At 39.4% G+C, this 24,375-nt stretch overlaps 1 protein-coding gene across 5 annotated transcripts in view; it reads right to left on the minus strand.

Annotated features, from left to right (window-relative positions):
• The window catches only part of SEMA3F (semaphorin 3F), a 174,838-nt gene that overhangs the window by 24,894 nt on the left and 125,569 nt on the right, over positions 1-24,375 (minus strand). For 4 of the 5 annotated variants that reach the window (XM_070738780.1, XM_070738781.1, XM_070738782.1 and 1 more), the window contains 5 exons: positions 22,658-22,720; positions 17,663-17,782; positions 14,026-14,115; positions 9,092-9,185; positions 6,041-6,160 (listed from right to left, as the gene is read on the minus strand). In XM_070738780.1, coding sequence (XP_070594881.1) covers positions 6,041-6,160; positions 9,092-9,185; positions 14,026-14,115; positions 17,663-17,782; positions 22,658-22,720 — 487 coding nt within the window. The remainder of the gene's footprint in view (positions 1-6,040; positions 6,161-9,091; positions 9,186-14,025; positions 14,116-17,662; positions 17,783-22,657; positions 22,721-24,375) is intronic. The other variant, XM_070738783.1, reaches the window with a different exon arrangement.

A 24,375-nucleotide genomic window follows, 5' to 3' on the forward strand; every position in this document is an offset into this window, starting at 1 on the left:
GGAGCACATATTTTGTTTGCAGAATTCTTTCTTGACCTGCAGTGTCTTTTTTTGAATAGCTCACATGGGGAATTCAGCTTGAAACATCTGTGTTCACATGCCAGAAACCTGATCAGACTTTCTCTCTCTCTCTTTTTTTTGGGAGGGGGCGTGCCTTCAAGTCTGCACCGTATTCCTGGTTAAATGAGTCTCTGCAATTTTCTTGGCAAGGTTTTCCTGAAGTGGTTTGTCATTGTCTCCTTCCTAGGGCTGAGAGAAAGTGACTGGCCCAAGGTTATCCAGCTGGCTTTATGCCCAAGGCTGGTCTTCTGGTTTCCAGCCTGATGCCTTAACTGCTCCACTAAATTGGTTCTTAATCTGAATCTTTGCCTTCCCAAAAGTTAGAAGATAAATGATCTTGTCAAAGAATAGAAACAATTTTAATAATACAACTGTGCCAGTAAAGATTCACCAGCAATAGCTTATATTTCCATACTCATGGCGTATGCCCAAACTAATCTTGGTTATTTTTGGATCTGTGGAGTAATTTGGTGCATTTTCTGGATCTTAAAGAATTTTAGTTGAGTATAAAAAGAGCACTTTATATGTGTTGCCTTTGTTGTTGTTGTTTTTTTACTGCAGAATTTAGGACTACTACATCCAACAAAATTGGTTTGGGTGCAATACACTGGTTTGCTAATAACTAAGTTAGCATCTAAGAAGTCACATACTTCATTATTTTTTCAATAATGAAATGAATAAAATTCAGATTCCATAAAGTGACTTATAGAAATATTTTTATACATAGTATAAAAACACTTAGAAAAATAAAAATCAAACATGCATTCAAGCAGTAAATTAACTAATTACAGTATTTAGCTTGCTTTCAGAGACCAGTATGGGCTAGGCACCTTTGTATGTCTTTATGTCTTCACTTTGTGCAGCAGCTTATCCACATTAGAGCCAGTTTGATTTAGAAGTTAAGAGATCAGGCTAGAAAGCTGGAGATTGTGAGTTCAAGTACTATCTTACCCATGAAAGCCAGCTGGGTGACCTTGGGCCAATGACTCTCTCTCAGTCAAACTCACCTCATAAAGTTGTAGTGGAAAAAACAGGAAGAGGAAGGGATATATTTATATCCCTCCCATATAAATGCTGAATCAAACCAAGGTCAACTTTTCCCCTACATTTTAGGTTTTTTACAGTGGCATTTTGGGTGTTCACAAGCAGATGGACACATGTCAACCTCCTGTTTTGGGTTTTAAAGAATTTTAAAGCCTGCCACCCCCAACCCAGAGTCTTGGGACTTTGGATCAATAGATCTGTATTCCCTGAATGTCTTTAAAAAAACTCATTGAAATATTCATCGCTTAATTATATAGTTTTCGGAGAGGGGCGGCATATAAATCCAATAAATCTATATACTGTGTAAAGACCCAGTAAAGGGTTTGAAGCCCCTGATTATTTTGATTGCCCTCTCCTGCATTTTTTCAGCTTTATTATAATATTTTTCAAATGTGGTCACCAGAATTGTACACGATATTGTAGATGTGGCTGTGTAGATTTGTATTAGAACATTTCTTCAGTGATAATTTGATTTTTTTTGTCCCTTTCTTACTGATCTCTAACATGCAAGTTCTGTAAATTAATTATGGTTTAAATGTTTTACACTTTAATTTTTTTTTCTTAAGACAATATTTCATACCCCAGCCCCAACATGCTCCCAAAAGAATCTCAAATACTTTTGGAAAGAATCCCACCCCACTGACCCCCCCCCCCCTCCTGGGGTGTGATGATAGTTGCAAGACTTTGTTTCAGCCAACAGAAATAAATGTTGACACAGCGTCCAGTGAGTTAAGCAGCTATTCACCACAGCTCTGCAGAAAACGTACTCAGCGGCATGATTAACCGAGCTATAGTCCACTCTGGTGATGTTCTGAATTCTGTTCCTTGTATTATCCCATTTGTAATGTAAAATCGGGAAATAAAGAATTCTTTACTTACACAACAATGCTTGAAAAGAGCGAACAGGAATGCATGGATAATACTAGATAAAAGTGCTGAGATAGTGTTTCTTAAAATTTGGGCAACAAGCCACCCCAAATAATTTGTTAGTTCTACATTCCCTTATCTAAATAGAAATCACACCCAGTGCTTTATTTCTTGCATCAAATTATTATTATTATTATTATTATTATTATTAGTATTATTATTATTATTAAGATTTGTATGCCGCCCCTCTCCAGAGACTCAGAGCGGCTCACAACAAGAAACAGTACAAATCCAATACATTTAAATTTTTTTAAAACCCTTAATATAAAAAACAATCATATATCTCATACAGACCACATATAAAGTGGAACGGCCCAGGGGAATCAATTTCCCCATGCCTGATGACAGAGGTGGGTTTTAAGGATTTTGCGAAAGGCAAGGAGGGTGGGGGCAGTCCTAATCTCCGAGGGGAGTTGATTCCAGAGGGTCGGGGCTGCCACAGAGAAGGATCTTCCCCTGGGTCCCACCGATGACATTGTTTTGTCGACGGGACCCAGAGAAGGCCAACTCTGTGGGACCTAACCGGTTGCTGGGATTCATGCGGCAGAAGGCGGAAGGCGGCAGAAGGGGGTCCCGGAGATAATCTGGTCTGGTGCCATGAAGGGCTTTATAGGTCATAACCAACACTTTGAATTGTGACCGGAAACTGATCGGCAACCAATGCAGACTGCGGAGTGTTTTGTAAATCCAAACTGATTATTCCAATGTCTATTTCCAATAACCTTCCCAATTTCCACCAAACATCCCTTTGTTATGAGACTCTGTCATAAGATTTATGTTGCTGCAAGAACACCTGTCCACTTTCAAAACCTTCTCAGAATTTCTAGGAGGCTTGCAATTTGGAGAAGTTTGGATTATTTTCTTTAAAGCATCTGTATTAGGAATGGCCAAGCATATGGTGGCCCATGTAATCCTGCATTGCTTATACCGACAGCTCTCTTCAGGTTACTAAAATGATATTCTTCTAAACATGATACTCGTCCTCAGTTTACTCAGCTGTTTGTGCTGTTCCTTAACAGCAGGAGTTGCAACCAACAGGAGGCTAAGATCATTTCTTGTTGGCTCCCATTCCAGGATGAACGCTGGAGAAGATGTGGTGAGGGATTAAATGCTCTGGATCAGTTATCAGAGATGACAAGAATACAAGAGCCCTTCACCATCAAATTTGTAAGGAGAAATAATGCCAGAAACAGCCTGCTTTTGAATTAACAGACAGGGAAATACATCATGAGCATGGAAGCAAACAAAAGGGCCTTGCAGATTATAATAGTTGCACTCCTCCCCAGCTGGCTAAACAAAATTATATAAAGGTCACTTGTCACTTTGGACAGTTATGTCACTTTTAGCAATCTGCTAAGCGTAAACAAATGAGCATTTGCAGATTACTGCAGTCTGCTCTACATGGGGCTGCCCTTGAAGATCACCTGGAGGCTACAACTGATCCAAAACACAGCAGCCTAGACAGTGACAGAAGTGGCGTGGTATGTTCCTGTAACACTGCTGCTCCACAAGCTGCGTTGTTTGGCTCTGGGCTTCCTGGTGAATTCCAGGGACTGGTTATCATCTAGAACAGGGGATCTGCAACCTGCAGCTCTGGAGCCACATGTGGCTCTTTCATCTCCCTGCTGCGGCTCCCTGTCACTCAAAATATGCCTCACAACCACCAATGTGCAACACCCAACAGCACGTGATTTATTGAGCTTTTCGACCCATCTTTTTTTGTTGTCCAGAGTTCAAAATGTTTTTGTTGAATTCAGAAATAAAAATGTGTTTTCTCTGTAGCAGGTCATTCATTTCATAAATGCAACACACTATAGTTTTTTATATAGGTGAAAAATGGAATAGACAGTGTTATCTTCATTTTAGATGTCAAAAGGGTTTTGCAGCTCCCAGTGCTTTCTTTTTTGTGGGAAATGGGTCCAGGTGGCTTTTTGAGTGTTTAGGCTGCCAACTTTGATCTTGGAAGCCTGGATCTTTGAGGCACTACCTATCTTCCCTTGTTTCTGCTCTTCTGGTAAGCTTGTGCGAAGTAAGCACTCTCAAAGTTTCCTCTATTGGTTCAGCTGTTTGGATCTGACCTCTGCAATAGTATCTCCCTAGAGATCCATAATGATATTCCGAAATATTTTTTTAGCCTTTGCAGTTTTCCCTGGGCTTGGAACCTTCTTTTTGTTGCTTCTCCCCCCATTCTAGACTTCTATCATTGGGGTTTTAAAAATATTTTATTGCTTTTGCTTTTCTGTAAGCCATCCAGAGTTGTTTGGCATCGAGCAACATCAAATAAACAAATATATATTCCCCAAACACTGTTTTTCAAACCACCCACCCATGAGGCATTTCAGATCTGTTGATGATACAAACACCTATCCCGTTTTCTTGGATCAGGGGTGGGATTCAGCCAGTTTGGACCAGTTCGGGCAAACCATATACAGTGGTACCTCATCTTACGAACGCCTCTTCTAATGAACTTTTCGAGATAGGAACTCGGTGTTTAAGATTTTTTTGCCTCTTCTTCCGAACTATTTTCAACTTACGAACCCAAGCCGCTGCTGCTGGGATGAAGGGGTTTCTTTTTTCCCCCTTTTTAGAAGAAAGAAAAGGGAGGGGCGGCTTGGAGGGGGAAAGAGTTTGCATTTTTAAAAGTAGGAGAACAGCGTGCTTGCACAGGCACTGAAAGGGTGTCTTTTGAAGAAAGAAAAGAAAGGGGCGCCCCCCTTGCCTTTCTTCCTTCCCACTCACCCTTTAGCCTAGCCTTGCTTCTTCCACCCGTCCCCTTTAGCTGCTCCTCCCTGCCCTCTGTTCGCCTCCCTTCTAAAGTTTGGCATTTTCTTGAAGGATTTGCATGCATTATTTGCTTTTACACTGATTCCTATGGGAAACATTGTTTCGTGTTACGAACTTTTCACCTTACGAACCTCCTCCTGGAACCAATTAAGTTTGTATCATGAGGTACCATTGTATTAATTTTACATCTGGCTCACTGAACTGGTAGTTGCAAGGACTGGCTGACCCTGCACACCCCACCCAGCCCCGCTCAGGAATCTCCATGTGGCCCGTTTTGGATGCGAGGTAAGTGCAAGGCCCATGTGGAGACTCTGGGAGGGTGAAAAACAAGCCTACCAAAAGTACAGTGAGTCTGGAAATGGGCCTGTTTCCGGCCTCCAGAGGGCCTCAGGAGCCCAGGGAGTCCATTTTCACCTTCCAGGAGGCTCGACAAAAATCTCCAGAGCCTGAGGAGGGCAAAAATGCCCCCCACTATGTGGCTGAGTAGGCCACACCCCCATGGCCATGGCCACCCAGCAACCGGGCAGAGAACCAGTTGCTAAATTTTTTCAATCCCAACCCCTGTGACTTGGAAACATGGTAGATAGACAGTATGAGCAAAGTAAAATAGAACAGAAAGAAGGAATCAATGTATTATGAGGATTGGAAAAGAAATGTGACTATCAGATGAAAGAGATACAACAGAAGGATATGTAGAGCATCATGGGAATAGAAATGTAATAAAAAAGACCCACAGGGCACCAAGAAGGGAGATTGGATCCATCAAGCTTAATGAAAATTCATAACTGAGTTAGGAGCCGGCTACATATGGATAAATAAAAGAAACCAATCAGAAAAAGTTGATCTGACTTGGCACCATATAATTTGAAGAAATCAGGTCTGGAGAGTCATATACCACATTGTGCATTGACAGAGGGGATTTAAAAATAAGGAAGGAGATTGCTGGGTGCTCCCACAAGCATAAGGAAATTAAATTAGTATATAAGTGTGCCAACTGGTATTTCTTTCTTAAAGGAACAGAGGACAATAAAAAGTGATTGTAGGAACCCTTCAATTTTGTACAGATAAGGTTTCTGCTGCTTTCAGGTAGAAAAAACATTTTCAGAAATCAGTTTTACACACACACACACACACGGTGTGGGCTGTACAATGGATCCACTTGTCAAACAGCATCTCATTTTATATCCTCCCTAACAAACTCTGTTATATTCTGCCTCTCACTTACCATTGAGCCAACGAGAGTTGTATTGGTCAGTTCTCATGGCAGTCTGCTTGCCCAAAGTGCGGAAGATGGCTGCATCCGTGCCCATGAAGTCAATGTAGACACCAGCATAGAGTTCTTCATCTGTGAGCAAGGGTCAAAAATAGAGAGAGAGGGAGGAAGAGAAACACAATCGTTCTGTTCTAAGGAATGCCTTATTCAATTTCTTCTCATTACTATATTGCCATGCTAGCAGAGTATCCTGGAAAAAGTTGCCCAACACAACTTTTAAGTGGAGGGCATTAGGGCTGGAAAAGTAAAATGATACTATGATAAATGACCCTCTTTCCTATACTAGAAACAAAGCAAAGATACTCTACTCAGCAGGGATGCCCATTTACTCATTCCACTGATTTGATGAATGAAAGATAACAAAGGAACCCAGAATGTCTATAAACAGAAGACAGCACTGTCTAAATTTTTCATATAATATTTCATGAACAGAAGCAGAAGATTAGAAAGGAGCTTCCTCCTGCACATTTTTCCTCCTGGACCCTAGAAATGTGGATGGCAACCTAGACATGAATTGAATATTGGGAAGGGAAACATGTTTAGGGAATTTAGTCTCTTGTCCGCCTTAGAAAACAAGAAAAGGAACTTTTAGTGATGACTTTGGTGTTTAATAGAATGTCAAGAGAAGAAGAAACTGAATCCAAAATTTACTTTTCCTGAATGAGATCAACTATAACAATATTATAGATTAACAACTATAGCAAGTGAGGGCATTGGGGGTATTATGAACATATTTCCCTGACACATAGAAACAGAAACATAGAAACTGACGGCAGAAAAAGACCTCATGGTCCATCTAGTCTGCCCTTATACTATTTTCTGTATTTTATCTTAGGATGGATATATGTTTATCCCAGGCATTTTTAAATTCAGTTACTGTGGATTTATCTACCACCTCTGCTGGAAGTTTGTTCCAAGGATCTACTACTCTTTCAGTAAAATAATATTTTCTCATGTTGCTTTTGATCTTTCCCCCAACTAACTTCAGATTGTGTCCCCTTGTTCTTTAGTCACAAGACCTGCTGCTCAGGTTAGTGCTTCAACAGGCAGCCTAAATTTTAAATACTGTACATGCAGCTAGTAGTACAAGGCACTCTGTCCTGTAGACTATACCTCAAAAATGAGTAATATTGGGCAGAAAGATATGGGAAAGAGAAGGAGTGAAGTATAGATATTTCCTTACTTTTCGCTAATTCCCATGCCCGGTCCTAAGCTGCCTGCAAAGATAAGACCACTGAATTCCTATGTTCTGAAGGTCAGCTTAATTCAAACCTAGATGCCTTTTTAAATATTTCATAATGGGCCTGAGGCCAAACTCTTAGCTTCTGCCAAATTCCAAAGAGCCGCTAGGAAAATAAAGGCAAGAAGGCGGCCTCTCTCTCTGTGTGTAGGTCTTGTTCTACTAACCCCTCACTTCCACTTAAAGACTTAAAACAGTTTGTCAGGTGCCAAAAGCAAACATCTTTTTATTTGCCAGTTTTGTCAAGCAAACATGCAAGAGGGGCTTTTCTGCCAATGCTACCGAGGACTTAATAAACGAACGAAATGTTCATTAGGCCCTGATGCACTGGCACAGGAGGGCACCATTCTTGCCTTTCTCAAACTGGGGTCACAGCTGCTGCCAAATTAATTTTAAACTTTAGGGTTTGTCCTGTAAATGGATACTGGTGTCTGGACAAATTCAGAGGCTGGCAGGCCACATCAAGGGGCTGGGAGATTTGTGGGAAGCAAAAACTCTGGCCTGGTCTGGAACTGATGGGAAGGGGAGAGGAATATAGTGCAGCTGTTGTGCCAATAGTTGGTGTGGGGTAAGCCGGACAATGATACCACTCCTAATGATCTCCCTGCTGTGAGCTTATGTAACTCCAGCTCTCCTCCTAAGGCAAAGATCTATGGAGCTGGAGTTCCCACATAAGAGATGGAGAAGCCATCTGGGGAAGGGAGACACCGTGTAGGCAAAGTTCAGAGAAGGTACATTCATGGAATCAATCTGCAGGTGCATAAAGGAGAAACATCTGCATGAGGCAGTGGAGGATTAAACAACATCAATATCAATAAGACATGTTCCTCCCCTTCTCTTTCATATGGCCAAGCACACACTTGGTTGATTACCAAAAGATGAAGGCAAGAAGGTTAAATCTGCGGGAGGAAATTATGGCAACTCTGAAAGATCTGTGGAATTAAAAAGGATTCAGCATCCTGATGGGACATCTTTAAAATCCTATATTGTTTGGGACCAGAATATTTAACAAAACATCTCCTATGTGCCATGAGATCAGCAGAATATAAATTTAATAAGTCATAATGATATTTAATAATATTTATCTCAGTGCTTGGGGAAATTAACCACATCTGGTGTTGAGCTCTGTTGCCAGCCCTATTCTTAGTTTCTGCAATATTAGAGGACCTAAGATCTTTGTTACCTTTACAATGTTTCTTCATACTCACCTTTAAAATGAACTTTTAAATTTTAATTATCAGTTCTTTTCTTTGGTTTTCATTTGCTATGTTAACTGTTTCTAATGCTTTGATTGTAAACATTTTTATTATGAACTGCTGAGAGAGTTCAAGAATTAAGGGTATATCAAGTTCACTAAATTACTGAATTATGACAGAAGAACAGTTGATAGCTGTACTACCTCTGCTTAATTACCTATTAAATTTCACATTAAATCATTACAATGTAATGTAAAGCCGCCTCCAGATGAGATGGGTGGCATATAGTTGGAATAAATAAATAAGAATAAATTCAGTGTCATATGACAATAAGTGAAAATAAGGAACATAACGTAAATAGTTTCCACTCCATTTCTTTATAAGAATTCTCAGGAACTCATTGAGTTTAAAAAAATCTTACTACTAACTTTTTGGGTACTTTTAAAAAGATCTAGAGTCTTGTGGCTCCTTCAGATGCAAGGATATAGCAGAGTATCCTTTTAAAGGTTCTGTTGATTAATATATTACTCACTAGAAAGACTGACATTTTGCAGCCAGGAAACTCACTTATTAATGCTGATACTGTGTCCACCTTCGGGTCATATGAACATTTCCCTTTGCCTGACTCCAACTTCTCTGGCTCTAAGTAGAATATATAATCCTGGAATAGAAGGCAAGAAATGGATATACCACCTGGGTTATCACACACGTTTAGTCTGGATATCTCCAAACATCTCAGATATAAGGCAGACATATATGAATTAATAGAAGACAAAGTTATCTTTTGGGGGGTATAACATTCATGCAGTAGTTACAAACACTTGAATTAAAGCAATTCTGGCCCAGAATATGTCTGCTCCCTCAAAGTGGCCTCGAACCATTCATGAAAGTGGATTCTGGGGTAGATCAGTGGGGACTACATCAGTTCATCATACAGAGCAGACACTTCCACACCACAGCCATGCCATGATGTCTTTTTTAAATGCTACTTTTGTTTGAGAGTGGAGAAAACTTCCAAACCACGTTTCAAGGTTAAACAAATGGTCCACCCCATAAAAATAGCTTTCTCCCCCATCAGTGAGATCCATTGTAAAGCAGAGGCCACATTTTGAATGTTCTATCAACATTGGGGCAGAAAGCCTAATGGCAGCAGAGAAGTTACAGCAGGCACTCTTCGTAATGCATGTTTTAAATAGCCAATTGGGAACATTTTCTTAGATGCTCTTAGTTCATTCCCGCAAGTGCAGTGCTGTTCATGTGCTACAATTCTGATCAGTATTTCAGCCACATCACAGCTCTCCCAACCACTTTATTTTGGAAATATTAATCAAGTCCCCCAAGTATCTGTTTTACATTTGATTTGCCAAAATAACACTTCTTTTGGACAAAATAAATCTGTTTGTGATAGGAAAAAGGAACAGTTAATATTAAAATACTATTTTCTGCCAGGTTTTCCTGCATGCTGTTACGCTACAAGGCATTGCATGCAAAATGTTACTTCTAGAGCTTGCCAAGTCATGGAATCCTCATAAATCACATTTAAAGCAAAGAGAAGGAACTTCTTCAAGGAGGCCCATTTCTCCCCCACCCCCTGTTATATTGACCCTCTATATCATATTTTTCAGACCATTGGCAGGCATGCAGAATTTCTCATTGCTTGTAATCATTCACTTGAGAAAACTAACTGCACTGTGCATGCAGACATTTCAGGAAAGTGTTTAGTTACCCCCCAATTTATTATTAAATGACACCCATCCACATATGGGGCTGTTTAAATTATGCTGTGACACACTGCTGATGACAGTATCTGAATTGGTGCTGAAATGTAATCAGGAGATATTAAACTGAGATAAATGTGAATACAACATGAACCATATCTCGCTACTAAACACTTCAGGGACCTTCAGATAACCATTAGTTGTCTTGAAGCAAGCTATATGAAAGAACAAGTAGTAGCAAATCTATCACATTTTTTTCTGAAGTTATTTAAGAGCAGACAAAAATGAATTGGGTTGATAAGATCCAGACATGAAATTTCATGCTAAACGTTTTTAAATAAATGACATTAATTACTCCCTAATTCTGATATTATCTTTTGGGAATAACTTCTGTTCTTTTTAAGAGTTGCTGGAAAAGTCTGTAGATGCATAAAGAGTCATGCAGATGTCTTTCCTAACCAGGGGGTTAGAATTTACTTTTTGGAAAAACAATCTAATAAATTGTTAGGAAATCATTGCTTTACTGTGTTAGGACCGTCAGGAAATTTTAAATTGTCTATAAAAGTTCAGAGGCATTTTGTGTTTTGACAGATTGATATATATTGGCATAACATTTAATATAACTTTTAATCCCCATTGTTTATTTGACCCATCTTGAAATAAATATGACAGGGACATCACTGTTTTATACTATTAATCTCTTTGGGGGAAATCCATATTGAAAATGTTAAAATAAATTTTATCAGAATTATTAACAAAGCCATTTCAAAACAAAACTGAATCCAAAGTCAGTTTAAGAGGCACAATTGCACTTTTATTAGCCATGTAAAATATGGTGTGCAACATGGTTTTCATAGTGTAGAACACAGTTGTCCAACCTTTTATCTTGCCTGGGCCACACACTGAGTAAAGAGGAATGATCTTGGGCCACATATAAAATGTACAATAGATAATATAAATAAAAATTTATATTTTTTAAAATTTATATTTTTCTAGATAAATAAAAAGCTTTGTTTAAAAATGTTTTTTTTAAATTATCTTGTTGGGCTGTCTTACTAGTTGTCCAAGACCATATATGGCCACAGATTGAATGCTGTTAATTTATAATATGTTTTTCTGTATTTTATAGGCAAAAGCTCAAATGTAGGCAGCTAACTAGGCATTGTAGAGATTCTGCTTAAGAACTATGGCTATATATTAATAACTAATTCTGATAAAAATAAAAATAGGAGCTTCTTGAGATCTTTATTTTCAACTCCCCAAAGGGAAATCATAATTGTTTAACAGCTTTGCATCTAAAGATTAAGAGAGCGAGAGGGGGAATGTGAGTTATAGTTTAAATATTATCAGTGGGTTCCTCCTTTTGGACAATATTCCTACCACTAGGGTTTCAAATAAATGCCACCTTAAAGAAGGATCTGTCTAAGCAAAATAAACTGTGGCACAACTTTTCCTGAACAGTCGCTAAAGTCAGCAATTTTTATTAAAAATGGACTGAGTCAGTGTAAAGCACCTCAAAGACGTTGGTTGGGATGAATGAACAAGATGAAAGAATAGATGTGACTATGCCTATAAGGAATTGGAGAGCATATAGTCTCATTCGGGCTCCAAATGCCAAGTAATGTTATCCTAGATAAAGCCCAGAAAATATTGTCAGAAATTCACATAGACAGAACTTTTGAATAATGGCAGCGCTTTGACAGAAAGTGCAGGGATCATTTTTTGCTTGGGGCAAGGGCAGTGGAAAGATCACCTAGCCACATATATGATATTGCATTCTGGTAGAAGGACGCCTCCCCTTTCTATCTTTCCTTTTTTCAGGGAGACTCCTTTTGAAGACTATTTATGTCAGCTATTTTCTCCAATATACACACAGGCAGACGTCCCAGGTTCAAATGCTGGCAAGGGTATGGCTAGCTGATGAGAGCAAAATAGCTTGAAATAGATTTATACTAGTTTCCCTTCCTTTTCATTATCAACAAAAATATGTTACATATATGCGTGTGTGTATGCTACATATACATGTGTGTGTACGTGTGCATACAGGTGTGCATGCACACACACACACACTGATATGTGCATGTGCATCTATGTGTGTGTAAATTCTTTAGAAAAGAATGACAGAGTTGGAAGGGACCTTGGAGATCTTCTAGTCCAACCTATAACATTTTAGACAATTGGTTATCCAACATCTTCTTAAAAACTTCCAGTGTAGAAGCATTCACAACTTCTGGAGGCAAGCTGTTCCACTGATTAATTGTTCTAACTGTTTAACTTTGTCTAAACACAGTCATTGTCATTTTTCTAAGTATTTTTTGTCTATTTTAATAATAGAAGTCAACCAAACTTGTTGAAAGGTGGAATAATAATACAGTATCTTAAAGAAAAGGAATCTGCTCACTTAAAAGAACTACATTTGATGCATTCAGCATCCCACTAAATAAGTTAGACAATCTTTGTTTAAAATGCACTGTTTTAATTCACCTTAGGACTTTGCAAAATAACACCAACAGTTGAAATTAACCTGTTCAGAGAAAGGTTTGAAAGTCTAGATTTAAATTGTAGAATGATTTAGTCAGGCAACAGTTTGATATTATGGCCAAAAGAATCTGTCTGGTCTTAGAAAGGCAGCCCTGCGTATTTACCATGAACTTTTTAGGTGTGTCATCTGGAACTCAATGTAGAAATTTGTTGTCAAATGTAAAACATACGAAGGATTTACATCACATTGAAATCCAAGAAGAAACACATTAGGAAAGGGATTTCTTTAACTTTTAACTTATAAGTTTTAACTTTATTCTCAACCATGTTTTTAATCCGTGCTTTTATTCATGTATTTATATTGTTTCATTATGTTGTTGTAAACCCCCCAGAATCACTAAGGCGAGATGGGCAGTTTAGAAATCTATTAATAAACAAACTCCATGGCTTTTAATTCTAAACCCGAGACTAAATTGACTACACAATTTACTTCCTTCCTTATTCCCTCCCTCTCCCCTTTTCCAACAGCTAAAAAAAATAAATTTAGAATCTGTAATTGTGCACGCATCCAGCTGGCTGATCTCCCAAATTAAAACATGCTCTTGTAAACAGCATCCAAACCCTTGGATCTTCCTCTCTGTTCATACTGTTAACATGTGTTTATACAACATACAGAAATACATCTCATCCACAGCCTCCTAACACCCCCACCTCCCGTTTTCAGCACGACTTTGATCCTTCAAAACTACTTGCAGCTTATGAGGCGGCCTCTCTTCAGTTCAACATTTGCTTGAAATAACAATCTCATGTGTCTACATTTCAAGTGGATGGATACAGGATCTTGCCCCGTATGCTAAGGTCAAACATTTTGAGAGACTTATTTAGCCCAGCTGCTGTGGCCTAGAGGTGGAGCTCTTGCCTCACAATCAGGAGGTTGTGAGTTCGATCCTCGGTAGAGGCAGATGTAGGATCTCCTGCTTGGGCAGGGGGTTGGATTAGATGACCTGAAAGGCCCCTTTGAACTCTGTTAATCTGTTATTTCTTGACGTAAGTCTGATGTGAGCCTGGGGAGGGAGGAATTAGTCTGAGAGAGGAGACGCAAGGAAAAGCTGTCCAGGAAGCGCGCTCATTACATGGAGGGGCATGTGTCTATCCTGGCCACACTTTGCCCTCCCCCCTGCCCCTTAGTTGCCTGTTAGGTTCATGCCAGTTGAAAATGAAGGTTAGAGAGCCCAGGCTCGGGCATGCTAGGGAAGGAGCCATTTTGTCCTTGGGGAAGGACAGGCAGAGCGCAATTCCCACCTTGCGTTCCACTGGAGACGGGTGGAGGGAGGAGTCAACTGCTCTACTTCCCCGTCCTCCCTGCTGGATGGACTGGTTCAGCTCAAAAGCCTGAGGAGAGGAGGAGCAGAGAGTTAGCACTGGCAGCATCATCTGCCAGAGAAGCAGGAATGGCAGGGTCTGGCCAGAGAGCATGCAGAAGCTTCACTATCTCTTGTCATGTACACATATCGATTACCATTGAGACCAAGGTTGTCTTCAGAAATAGTTATAATCCTCTCTATGGTCTGAGTAAGATAGTCAGCTGTTCTCCAGGGCCATCTGGAGAACGTCATACCTGATGAATGGGTCAACACGGAGGAGGTCTCAACTAAATTGTCGAAGTGCAGAACTAAAAGATTTGGCTGCGTAGCTAATACATCTTTAACATTTTAATGAGCATCTGGGGCTCCAGATGTTGCTAAATTACTATTTCTAGTGAACATGATCAATGAGTAAGAGCCAGAAGATCACCAGGACCTGGTGGGCCATTCACTTGGTTTTTGCATAGAGGCATAAGACAGAATAAGTAGGAAGCAATTTTTCTTTTCTTTTCAATAATTGCTGTGCTTTTTGATCTTAGAAAGAAAGGTCCTTTTTGAAGCATTAACAATATTTAAAATGGTACCTCTATATTTCTTTTATCACAACTGAAAGTCATAGCAGCAATATAGTATCAGAAACCTGTGACAGGAAATAGTCATGAGGCGTGTTTTCAAATTAAACTAGGCCAAACCTTTGAGGAAAATGATTGTGAGAAGATAGTTTAATGGTGAAAACATTTCCCATGGCTACACAAGCAGTTTTCCTTTGTATCATTTTTAAGGATCAGGGATATCTAAAACCAAAACAAAAGTCAAAACAAAACACAATGAACACCCCTCCCCAAACTATTACAGGTGTGCTAAATAGCAACGATAAGGCTGATGTTACATAAATTGATAGGGATGGACCAGTCCAAACCAGATGGAGGTTATACAGACCCATTAATGTCAAAGATGGTGTCATTCATCTGTTAATTGAAAACATGTTAAAAACAGCAAAAGCTCTGGTTGCTGGGAAATGAAACTTGGATAATATTCTATTAACAGTAGAATATAACATGGCATGCTTCCAGACTGTAAAAATGATGAATGATGTGCAGAATGCAAATAATCATTTAAAGACATAATTTAAGCAACTTCAATGACATTTACCGAGATGCTAGATCAATTACCGCAACATGATATAATTCTGTGCATTCCTGGGATTTGAACTCTATTCAGTGCAATGGCAGTTTATTGCTAAAAAAAGTGCATTGAACTGGTCTATATGTAACAATACAATGTATGTGTAATTTTCTTACAATTTTTCTCCTTTCTTACAATATTCTATTATTCTATTTCTTTGATGCCTATTTTAGAAAACAGATACTAAATCAGATCAACACAATTTACCCTAGTTAATCACCAGTTCTTGTAGACCCTTTAAAAAAATTTGGCTACAATTTTTTTTCTTCCAATTTTGTGGTCCTTTTAAAATTTCATATTATCTTTTCCAAAACTTAAAATTCCATCTACATAGTAGAACCTATGAAACACAGCTTTCCTCAATTCCTGCTTTCTGTGGACTTTATACTGCAATCATTTTCCTTGGTGGGATATGAATACATACTGAATTGGGGAAAAAAGTTTTGAAAAACAAGTGTATTTTCCATCATAGCCTATCAAATTTCTAAAGTAGCTATGCATTCATAAATGTTTGCAAATGCTTCTCCCCCTATTCACTCATGTTTCAGAGTTGGGATCATTGCAAAAATGAGACTAGTCCTCTGGTTCACCCCATAGTCAATGAAGATAGAGATAGAGTAAGATAGAGGTGCAAGGAACCATCTCTCACCTGCTTTAAGCATAGAGAAAGAATATCCTAGTACACACAAATGGTATGTACATTTCCTAGTACATGCAAATCGAAACATTCATGATTGTGTATTTGTTACAGCAAGCCTCAGGGATATGAACTATGCAGTTGAATCTAGCACAGAAATCCCGATTGCTCTATTTTGCTTAGAAAAATGTTAGCATTGGCTGGAGAATGACTGTATAACCATTTGTTTGGATGGACTTGATCTCAGTTTAAGACTCTTGCCTTTGAGCTAACATAAAAGGTAATCCTTGGTCCTGAATTTGTAAACATTTTTTTAAGCAGGCACATCAATCATTTCCAGGAAGACTTCCTGCAATTATGATAGTGTGTGCTCAGGTTAAGCATGGAAATGTTTTTGAGACCCCTAAAAATAGGAGTCTCATTCTACTGGCAGTGTTTTACCATAAGGGGAAAAATAAGGATAAATTAAATATGAAAGTGTTTTCCAGATTTTGAGAGACTTCCCAGAGCCAATCAGAAACAAGCTTAAAATAGAATAAGCAACATCATGAACGCTGACTTACTGAGCTAAATCATTCTCTAGGAGAGATATTTCTCATTGTTTTTAATGTAAGATTCATTATTTGACTAAGAATTTTATTTCTTTATGGCATGGTCTCTCTCAAGACCTACCAGTTCCTAAAATCTATAGGTGTATAGAAGGCTGCCTGGTAAATGGGGCAAAGCATTATTGTCATTGTAGTCACTGATTCCACCAATGGAGAGATCAAATGATGCTGGTAAGAGCTAAAGAAGCAAATATGAAATAAGTGTTTAATATAAATATAAACTGTGAGAGACAGCCTCATGCTATAAGGATGGGAAGCAGTCTGTATTACATAGTTATACTGCTCCATCTCCAATTCATTCGTATATATGGTCTTGGGAAGGGGAAGCAATTTCCAATTCTTTTTTGAACAGAGAAATTCGCTCCGCCAACCTGAAGAAAAGCAACATAACAATGCAAACAATCCAAATATCTTTCAACAAGCTTTCATTCAAAGAAATGATAAAGAAATACCGAACATGATCTGATTTCATGCTATATCAGCAGTCACAGGTATTAAAACACTACTCTGAAGAGCAACACCTGAGTTAATGTTGCTGGATTTATAAATGGGCTCCACTTCATAAGATTCTCAGAGGAGCCTTTTAAAGGGTTTGCTTGAATAATTGATCTCCATCTATGGAGATTAGAACTTTCTAAGAAGTGAATTTTCAGTGGAGAGGGAGAATGGTTCAATACCTCCATTTTAAAGAGGGCAGTCTAAATTGCATGAAGAATAAGAAGGGTCTCAGCCAGTATTTATTTTATCCCTGTCTCATATCCTACATAGTTGTCTCCTTTTTCTCACCTTGCAAGTCCCTGTAACACTGGGACTATAGAGATTACAACCAATGAGATTCAGGCTTACATATTCACTTATACAGGGGGTGAGTGAGTGTCTTTAGACCAGTGTCAAGTCTTAGAGGAGAAATTATTGCACATTATCTTATGCCTTTGGGGTTAAACATGGAGCTAAATGAAGGAAGGCTCGGTCTCAGTGCTCAAAGCCAGAAGTCAGTTTCTGATGGTTTGTTTTCCCCACCAGGATCTATGGGAGTGTAACTCTACTGGATTCTACTCTTCTAGTGTAGGCTGAGGCCACATCCAAGTGCTTTCCTATTATCAATCTGGATGCAGTTGTAGTCATTTGCTCTGACGTCACCTCACCTGTGCTTTGCGACCCCGGTTGACAAAGGTGCAGACAGGATTATACGCGCCAGTGCCACAGACATACAGGTGTGTTCGATTCCAGGGCTGGATAAGTCGGATGAAGTTTCCACACTCACCCTAGAAGACAAATGGAACATTAACTTAAACCTCCTACCATAACTGTGTCCACTTCAAGAAGGAAGAGAGGCGAGTAATTACATCCTCTCTTCATCGGGACCCAGTGGAAGATTCCAACGTACAAGGTTTTCTGCAGGAAATGGCTTTACTATTAAAGAAAGCGCCTTGTGCAAGTCCTAGCACAGGTAGTAATGTGCATTGAGCACTGAAGTGACACTTCTGAGCAAAAAAGGCATGGTGTTCCTTTAAGAATCAGCAATGTACATTTTGAAGTATTTCTTCAAAAGAGATTTTGAATGTTTCTGCAAAGCAATTTTTCTGCATGCCCTGTTTATGGTGTTTTCTCCCACCCTGACTTTTTTTTTTTTTTGAAGAACTTTGAATTATTTCCCATTTCAGAGCCAACATTCCTTTTTTCGTCTTATACTACAGCATATTTGTAACTGAAGCAGGCTATAAATGGTGCAGGTCAAAGCTTTCCTTCTTGTCCTTGGCAATTTTTCTAAAGTCTGAGAAAATAATAGTTGTACATTTCCAGGAAACTATCTCCATGTCAGGATGGCAAATGCCAGACTCTTGGTCCTGCTTATTTTCAAACACAAGGAAATTATCTGAATACCAATGCATGAAAGGAAAATACTTCTAATCAACCCAAAAGAGGACTTTCTGATTTTATTGGTTCCGGGAGAAGGGGAGGCTCAAGTAAAGCCGTTCTGGCTCTCAACTTGTTAAACCAGTGATTTTTCAACCTTGGTAACTTTATGATAAGTGAACTTTAATTTCTTGAAATCCCAGTCAGCACAAATTGATTTTGTCGATTTTGAGCTGTTTTAGATGTAATTCCAGTGCTTTTGGGACAGCACCCAGTGTTCCAATCACCATTGGAATTACCACTGCTGGTCTGTGCCATAATTGTTGAATTTCAAATTTTAAGTCGTGGTATATTGGGATTTTTGTGTGTTCCTTTTCATTGACCTTGATGTTTCCTGGCGATAGCAATGACAGTCACCCTGTTTTTCCTCAACCAGTGTAATGTCTGGTGTATTATGCACCAGTAGCTTATCCGTTTGTATCTGAAAATCTGACAAGATCTTGACCAACTGATTTTCAGCGATATTTTTCAGGCTTGTGTTCCCACCAGTTTGTAGCAGTATGGATGTTAGAGTTTTTGCATAAATTCCAATGGATCATTTGTGCAACAGAGTTGTGCCGTACTTTGTAATCAGCATATACAATTTTCTTGCAGCAGCTGAGCACATGGTTTACAGTTTCATCAGCTTCTTATTTCTATTATTATTATTATTATTATTATTATTATTATTATTATTATTATTATTATTATGTCAATACAACACAGCAAACAAGATCACTATGCTGGATTTCATATTTCATCACCAGTCGGGTGCTTCCCAAGCACCTAGGACTGCGTGATGTAGTGGCGAATTATGTTTGCTAATCCCAGTAAAGCGGCCTTTTGCAATTGACAGATGCAGATTTTGTCAATTCAGATGGTTTTCAAATGTGCGCTGAGATCCTTTGGCACTGCTCCCAGCGTGCCAAGTAGCACTGGGATCACTGTCACTGGCTTATGCCAGAGTCGTTGCAGCTCGATTTTTAGATCTTCGTATTTCACTAATTTCTCTAGCTGCTTCTTCTCAATTCTGCTGTCTCCTGGGATTGCGATGTCGATGCTTTCTTTTTCTCCACAATGAGGATGTCTGGTGTGTTATGCTTCAAATTCGGTCAGTCGGAAGTCGGAAGTCCCACAGTAGTTTTGCTTGCTCATTTTCAACCACTTTTTGGGGGCTTATGATCCCACCAGTTTTTTACCACTGGTAGATGGTAGTTCTGGCACAAGTTCCAGTGGATCATCTGTGCCACAGCATCGTGTCTATTATTATTATTATTATTATTATTATTATTATTATTATTATTATTATTATTATTATTATTGCTGCTGCTGCAGTGAAGCTTAAATAAGGAAGGTAATACCATGTTAGTGATTTTTCATCTTATTTAATTTTCCTTTTTGCACAAAGATAAATGTGATGCTTGTTGACCGCTTAATGGCACTGTATTTCAAGATAGGACCGTTCAGAAACCTTCTGAAGTTCTCTCTCTCCTTATTCAGGATGACTATTTAATGGAGTGGATCTGTTAGAGCAATATTTCTCACTCTCAGAAACTTTTAAGATGTATGACCTTCAACTCCTAGAATTCCCAAACCCCCCTGCTAGGGGATTCTGGGACTTGACGAGCATACGTCGTAAAGTTGTCAAGGTTGAAAAATGCCGCATTAAACAGTGTGAAGGCCTTGGAAACCCCTCGGCTAAAGAAACTTATACTGAATATTTAGTAAGTGACAATGGAGAATACCAGAGAATAAGCAGAGAATTCCCAGCATGTGGCAGGGCCTAAGCTTATTAATTAATTGGATCTAAGACCAGGAATGAAGCACAAAGCAGTGTGTCTGAGCATGGCGTCCCATTTCCTCTTCACAGCTCAGGTTTCCTCCTTGCCTCATGCCTCAGTCTGGAAGATCTCAGCTGGAGCCAAGGGCAATAAAGTTCAAGAGGAAGGGAAATATGCAAGCAAATGCAGCTTCCTTTGCTCAGGGCATTTGGCTCCTCTGAAATTAAACCCCAAACAGTAGCAGCTGAGAGATCTCAACAAGACAGAGTTCAAGGACAGCTGGTCAAAAGGCTAGCTAGGCCTTGCAGGAAACAGCTTGGTAACCTCTAACCTTGCTTCCTTCTACTAAAAAACATAAAATAAATAAATTAGCATGCATTATTACCAACAAATTTAGTTCTGGCGGAACGTATTTTCCTGGTTCTTACAATTTAATGCTGATAAGGCTTTTTTATCTGATTATGTTCCATGCACAGAAGTGAAAAAATATATATTTTCAGACACAAAAACTCTAGAAATTGCCAAGTTGGGGTTCATGAGCTTTAGTCACCTGCATTTGCATGTCATACACACCAACATATCCTTCAGTTGAGCAAGGTGACTGGGAAAAGATGGGCTTCTCCTCCTTCACTATCTATCTATCTATCTATCTATCTATCTATCTATCTATCTATCTATCTATCTATCTATCTATCTAAGTTGAAAGGGACCTTACAGGTCATCAAGTCCAAACCCCTGATCAAGCAGGAAACCCTGCACCTCCCCAGCCAGATGGCAGTCCAATCTCCTCTTGAAAATGTCCAGAGTTGGGGCATTCACAACCTCCACTGGCAGGCCGTTCCACTGGTTGATTGCTTTGACCATCAGGAAGTTCTTCCTTATCTCCAGATTGCATCTCTCCTTGATCAGCTTCCAATCGTTGTTCCTCGTCCAGCCCCCTGGTGCCCTGGGAAATAGCATGACCCCCTCCTCTCCGTGGCAACCCCTTAAGTACCTGTATACAGCTATCATGTCCCCCTGGCCCTTCTTTTTACTAGAAATTTATTTATGCCACTGTAGGTTGTTGTCATTACCAGCTGAATACCAGAGATTTCTCCCTGCCAATTTTCTGATCAGTTAGTATTGAATTAAATGGGAAAAGTTCATGGCAAAGTCTGTTTGCCCCAAGTAGTCAAAGATTGCATGAAGTCCATAATCCATAGGTTGTCTTCTATTCTGCACTGATCTGCCATCTTCAGCTCAAAAAACCTAAACCTTTAGCTTTAGCCTAGTAGTTCCCAACCTTTTTTTGGCCATGCCCCACCTAAAATCTGGATGTTCCCCCCATGACATATAATTCTTACTATTCAAAAATCTGGATGCTGCCCCCGTGACATATAATTCTTACTATTCAAAAAATAAACTCCTACTCACATGGAGGAAGCCTAAAATTGCCCCCCTGTGAGGCCTGGGTCCCATGTTGGGAACCATTGCTTTAGCACTTATTTTGTTCTCTTATAAAATATATATGATGAAATGCAGGGGTTCAACTGCTGTTAATTGTGGGGTTCTGACATTGTTGCCAAGGGCTTAATTTTTTTAATATAAACTACCTATTTTCTTTCTCGCCCATCAGCAGAGAACAATTACAGGTAGTCCTTGACTTCCAACAGTGCATTTAGTGACCTTTCAAAATTATAACAGCACTGAAAAAAAGTTTCTTGTGACCATTTTTTACACTTACAACCTTTGCAGCATCCCCATGGACACCCAATCAAAATTCAGACACGTGGCAAACTGACACATATTTTTGAAAAGATGTAGTGTCCCAGGATCATGTGATCCCCTTTTTTTGGTGATATTCTGACAAGCAAAAATCAATGGGGAAGCCATTGATCCATTTAACAATTGTGTTAATTAACATAACCCCTGCAGTGATTCGCTTAATGAGCATGGCAAGAAAGGGTGGGACAAAATTGACTTAACAACTTCTCACTTAGCAACAGAAATATTGGGCTTGATTGTGGTTGTAAGTTGAGGACTGCCTGTATGAACTATAAATCATAAGAGACGAATCTATGTATGTTTTACGAACCTTAAGATACAAATATTGAGACCCCAAAAATTATAAAACCCTTGCAGGAGCAGTGCAGAAATGACCTAAAATGGGGTCATCTTTTAGCAAACACAGCAGTCAACAGAACTCTATTATTAGCCTAAAGTATCTGGACTTCATGACTGAAAGGGTGAGAGTAAACAGGAGGTGGGATGAGGCAGGAAAAGGTGGCAAAGCACAGTCAGTATTTGCTGATTTTTCTTGTCCGCCTGAAATCCTTGCGGAGGTGTGAACAATATCCCACTTGAGTCCATGGCGATTTCTATTTTAAAGACAGGTGAAAGATGAACCTCCAGCAACCTTTCCTGCATAATATTAGGACTTCACCATCCCGAATGAGCTTGGGGAATAGCATCAGAAGTACTTACGTTATTGTTCTTCCCTGACAGGACACATTCATCTATCCTTTGCTGTGATGCAGGCCAGTGGATCTGCCAAGAGAAACAACATCTCACCATTACAACTCCAATTGCCCATATTTCCCCCTTAACCCTGGTCCCAAGCCAGATAATACAGTGGTACCTCTACTTAATAACGCCTCTACTTAAGAACTTTTCTAGATAAGAACCGAGTGTTCAAGATTTTTTTTGCCTATTCTTAAGAACCATTTTCTACTTAAGAACCCGAGCCCGGAAAAAATTTCCAGGAAATTTGAGAGCGGCACGAAAGCCTGGCCAGTTTCCTGCCATTCCTCCTGGGTTTCTCTTTCTGGCGCAGTATATGGGAGGCAGCCTCGCACCAGGTGTATGGGAGGCGCGTGCTCCTCCTCATCACCTCAGAGTCCCTCTTTTTTTTTAAGCCTTAAAGTTTTGGATTTTTTTGATTCCCCTCACCTCACCTTCTTCCTTCGGCAGCGACTGTCCTCCTCCTCTTCTTCCTCCTCCTCCTCCCACCCAAATTCCGAGGTTTTGTTTCTTTCCTAATGGGTTTGCACGCATTATTTGCTTTTACATTGACTCATATGGGAAAAAATTGCTTCTACTTACAAACTTTTCTACTTAAGAACCTGGTCACAGAATGAATTAAGTTCTTAAGTAGAGGTACCACTGTATATTGAATTGGAAGTTTTGCATTAGAAATCACTTGGAGTTTTTCAATGGGATTATTTTAGAAGCCAGCAGTCACGTCACCTTGCTGTTTGTGCCAGATGTGCTTCTTAAATGCAATTATTATTATTTATTATTATTTATTAGATTTGTATGCCGCCCCTCTCTGAAGACTCGGAGTGGCTCACAATAGCAAAGCACAGTACAAATCCAATGATTAAAACGGTTAAAACCCTTAATATAAAAACAGTCATACACCCCAAACAAACCATACATAAAACGGAACAGCCAGGGGAAATCAATTTCCCCATGCCTGGCGGCAGAGGTGGGTTTTTAGGAGTTTGCGAAAGGCAAGCAATACATTTTTGGGGGGCAGGGATGAATATTCTGGAAATTACTCCATTTCTTTGACCAGAGGTGCTAAACTCACAGCCCTGGCTCCGATGAGTCACGTGTTAGCCATGCCCACCCCCAGTTTAGCGAAGGAGGAAAAAGTCGCAATATGTTGACTACAACATAACACTGCAAGTTTGACACCCCTGCCCTTGACTGTGAAAAAGCCCTATTTATCAGTGGGTGGAAAGTACAATGTGGTTGTTCTGGAATCACAGCAACAGGCTAAATTCATGTCGTAATAACAAGTACACACAAACACACATGCAGATTTTAAACTTACACTGATTCATAAGTAATGGTTTAGAAGCAAAACATTTAACTATTTTAAACATTTTACCAGAATGGTCATGAAATCCAATTTAAAATGTGCAGATATAAGCAATGGTTCTCATTCTTAAGGCTTCACCATTTTGTCACCTGTTTTTATGAAGACCCACTTTGGACTAGTCTCTAGTGGTTAAGGTACCAGACTAGAAACTGTGAACTCTAGTCCTGCCTTTGGCTCAAAGCCAGTTAGGTGACATTGGCCCAGCCACTTTCTCTCAGCCCTAGGAAGCAGGCAATGGCAAACCTGTTTTGACATCTTGCCAAGAAAAATTGCAGGGACTTTTCCAGGCAACCTCCAGGAATCAACACTGACTTGA

The sequence above is a fragment of the Erythrolamprus reginae genome, chromosome 2, assembly GCF_031021105.1.
Source record: "Erythrolamprus reginae isolate rEryReg1 chromosome 2, rEryReg1.hap1, whole genome shotgun sequence".
Classification (NCBI taxonomy): Eukaryota; Metazoa; Chordata; class Lepidosauria; order Squamata; family Dipsadidae; genus Erythrolamprus; species Erythrolamprus reginae.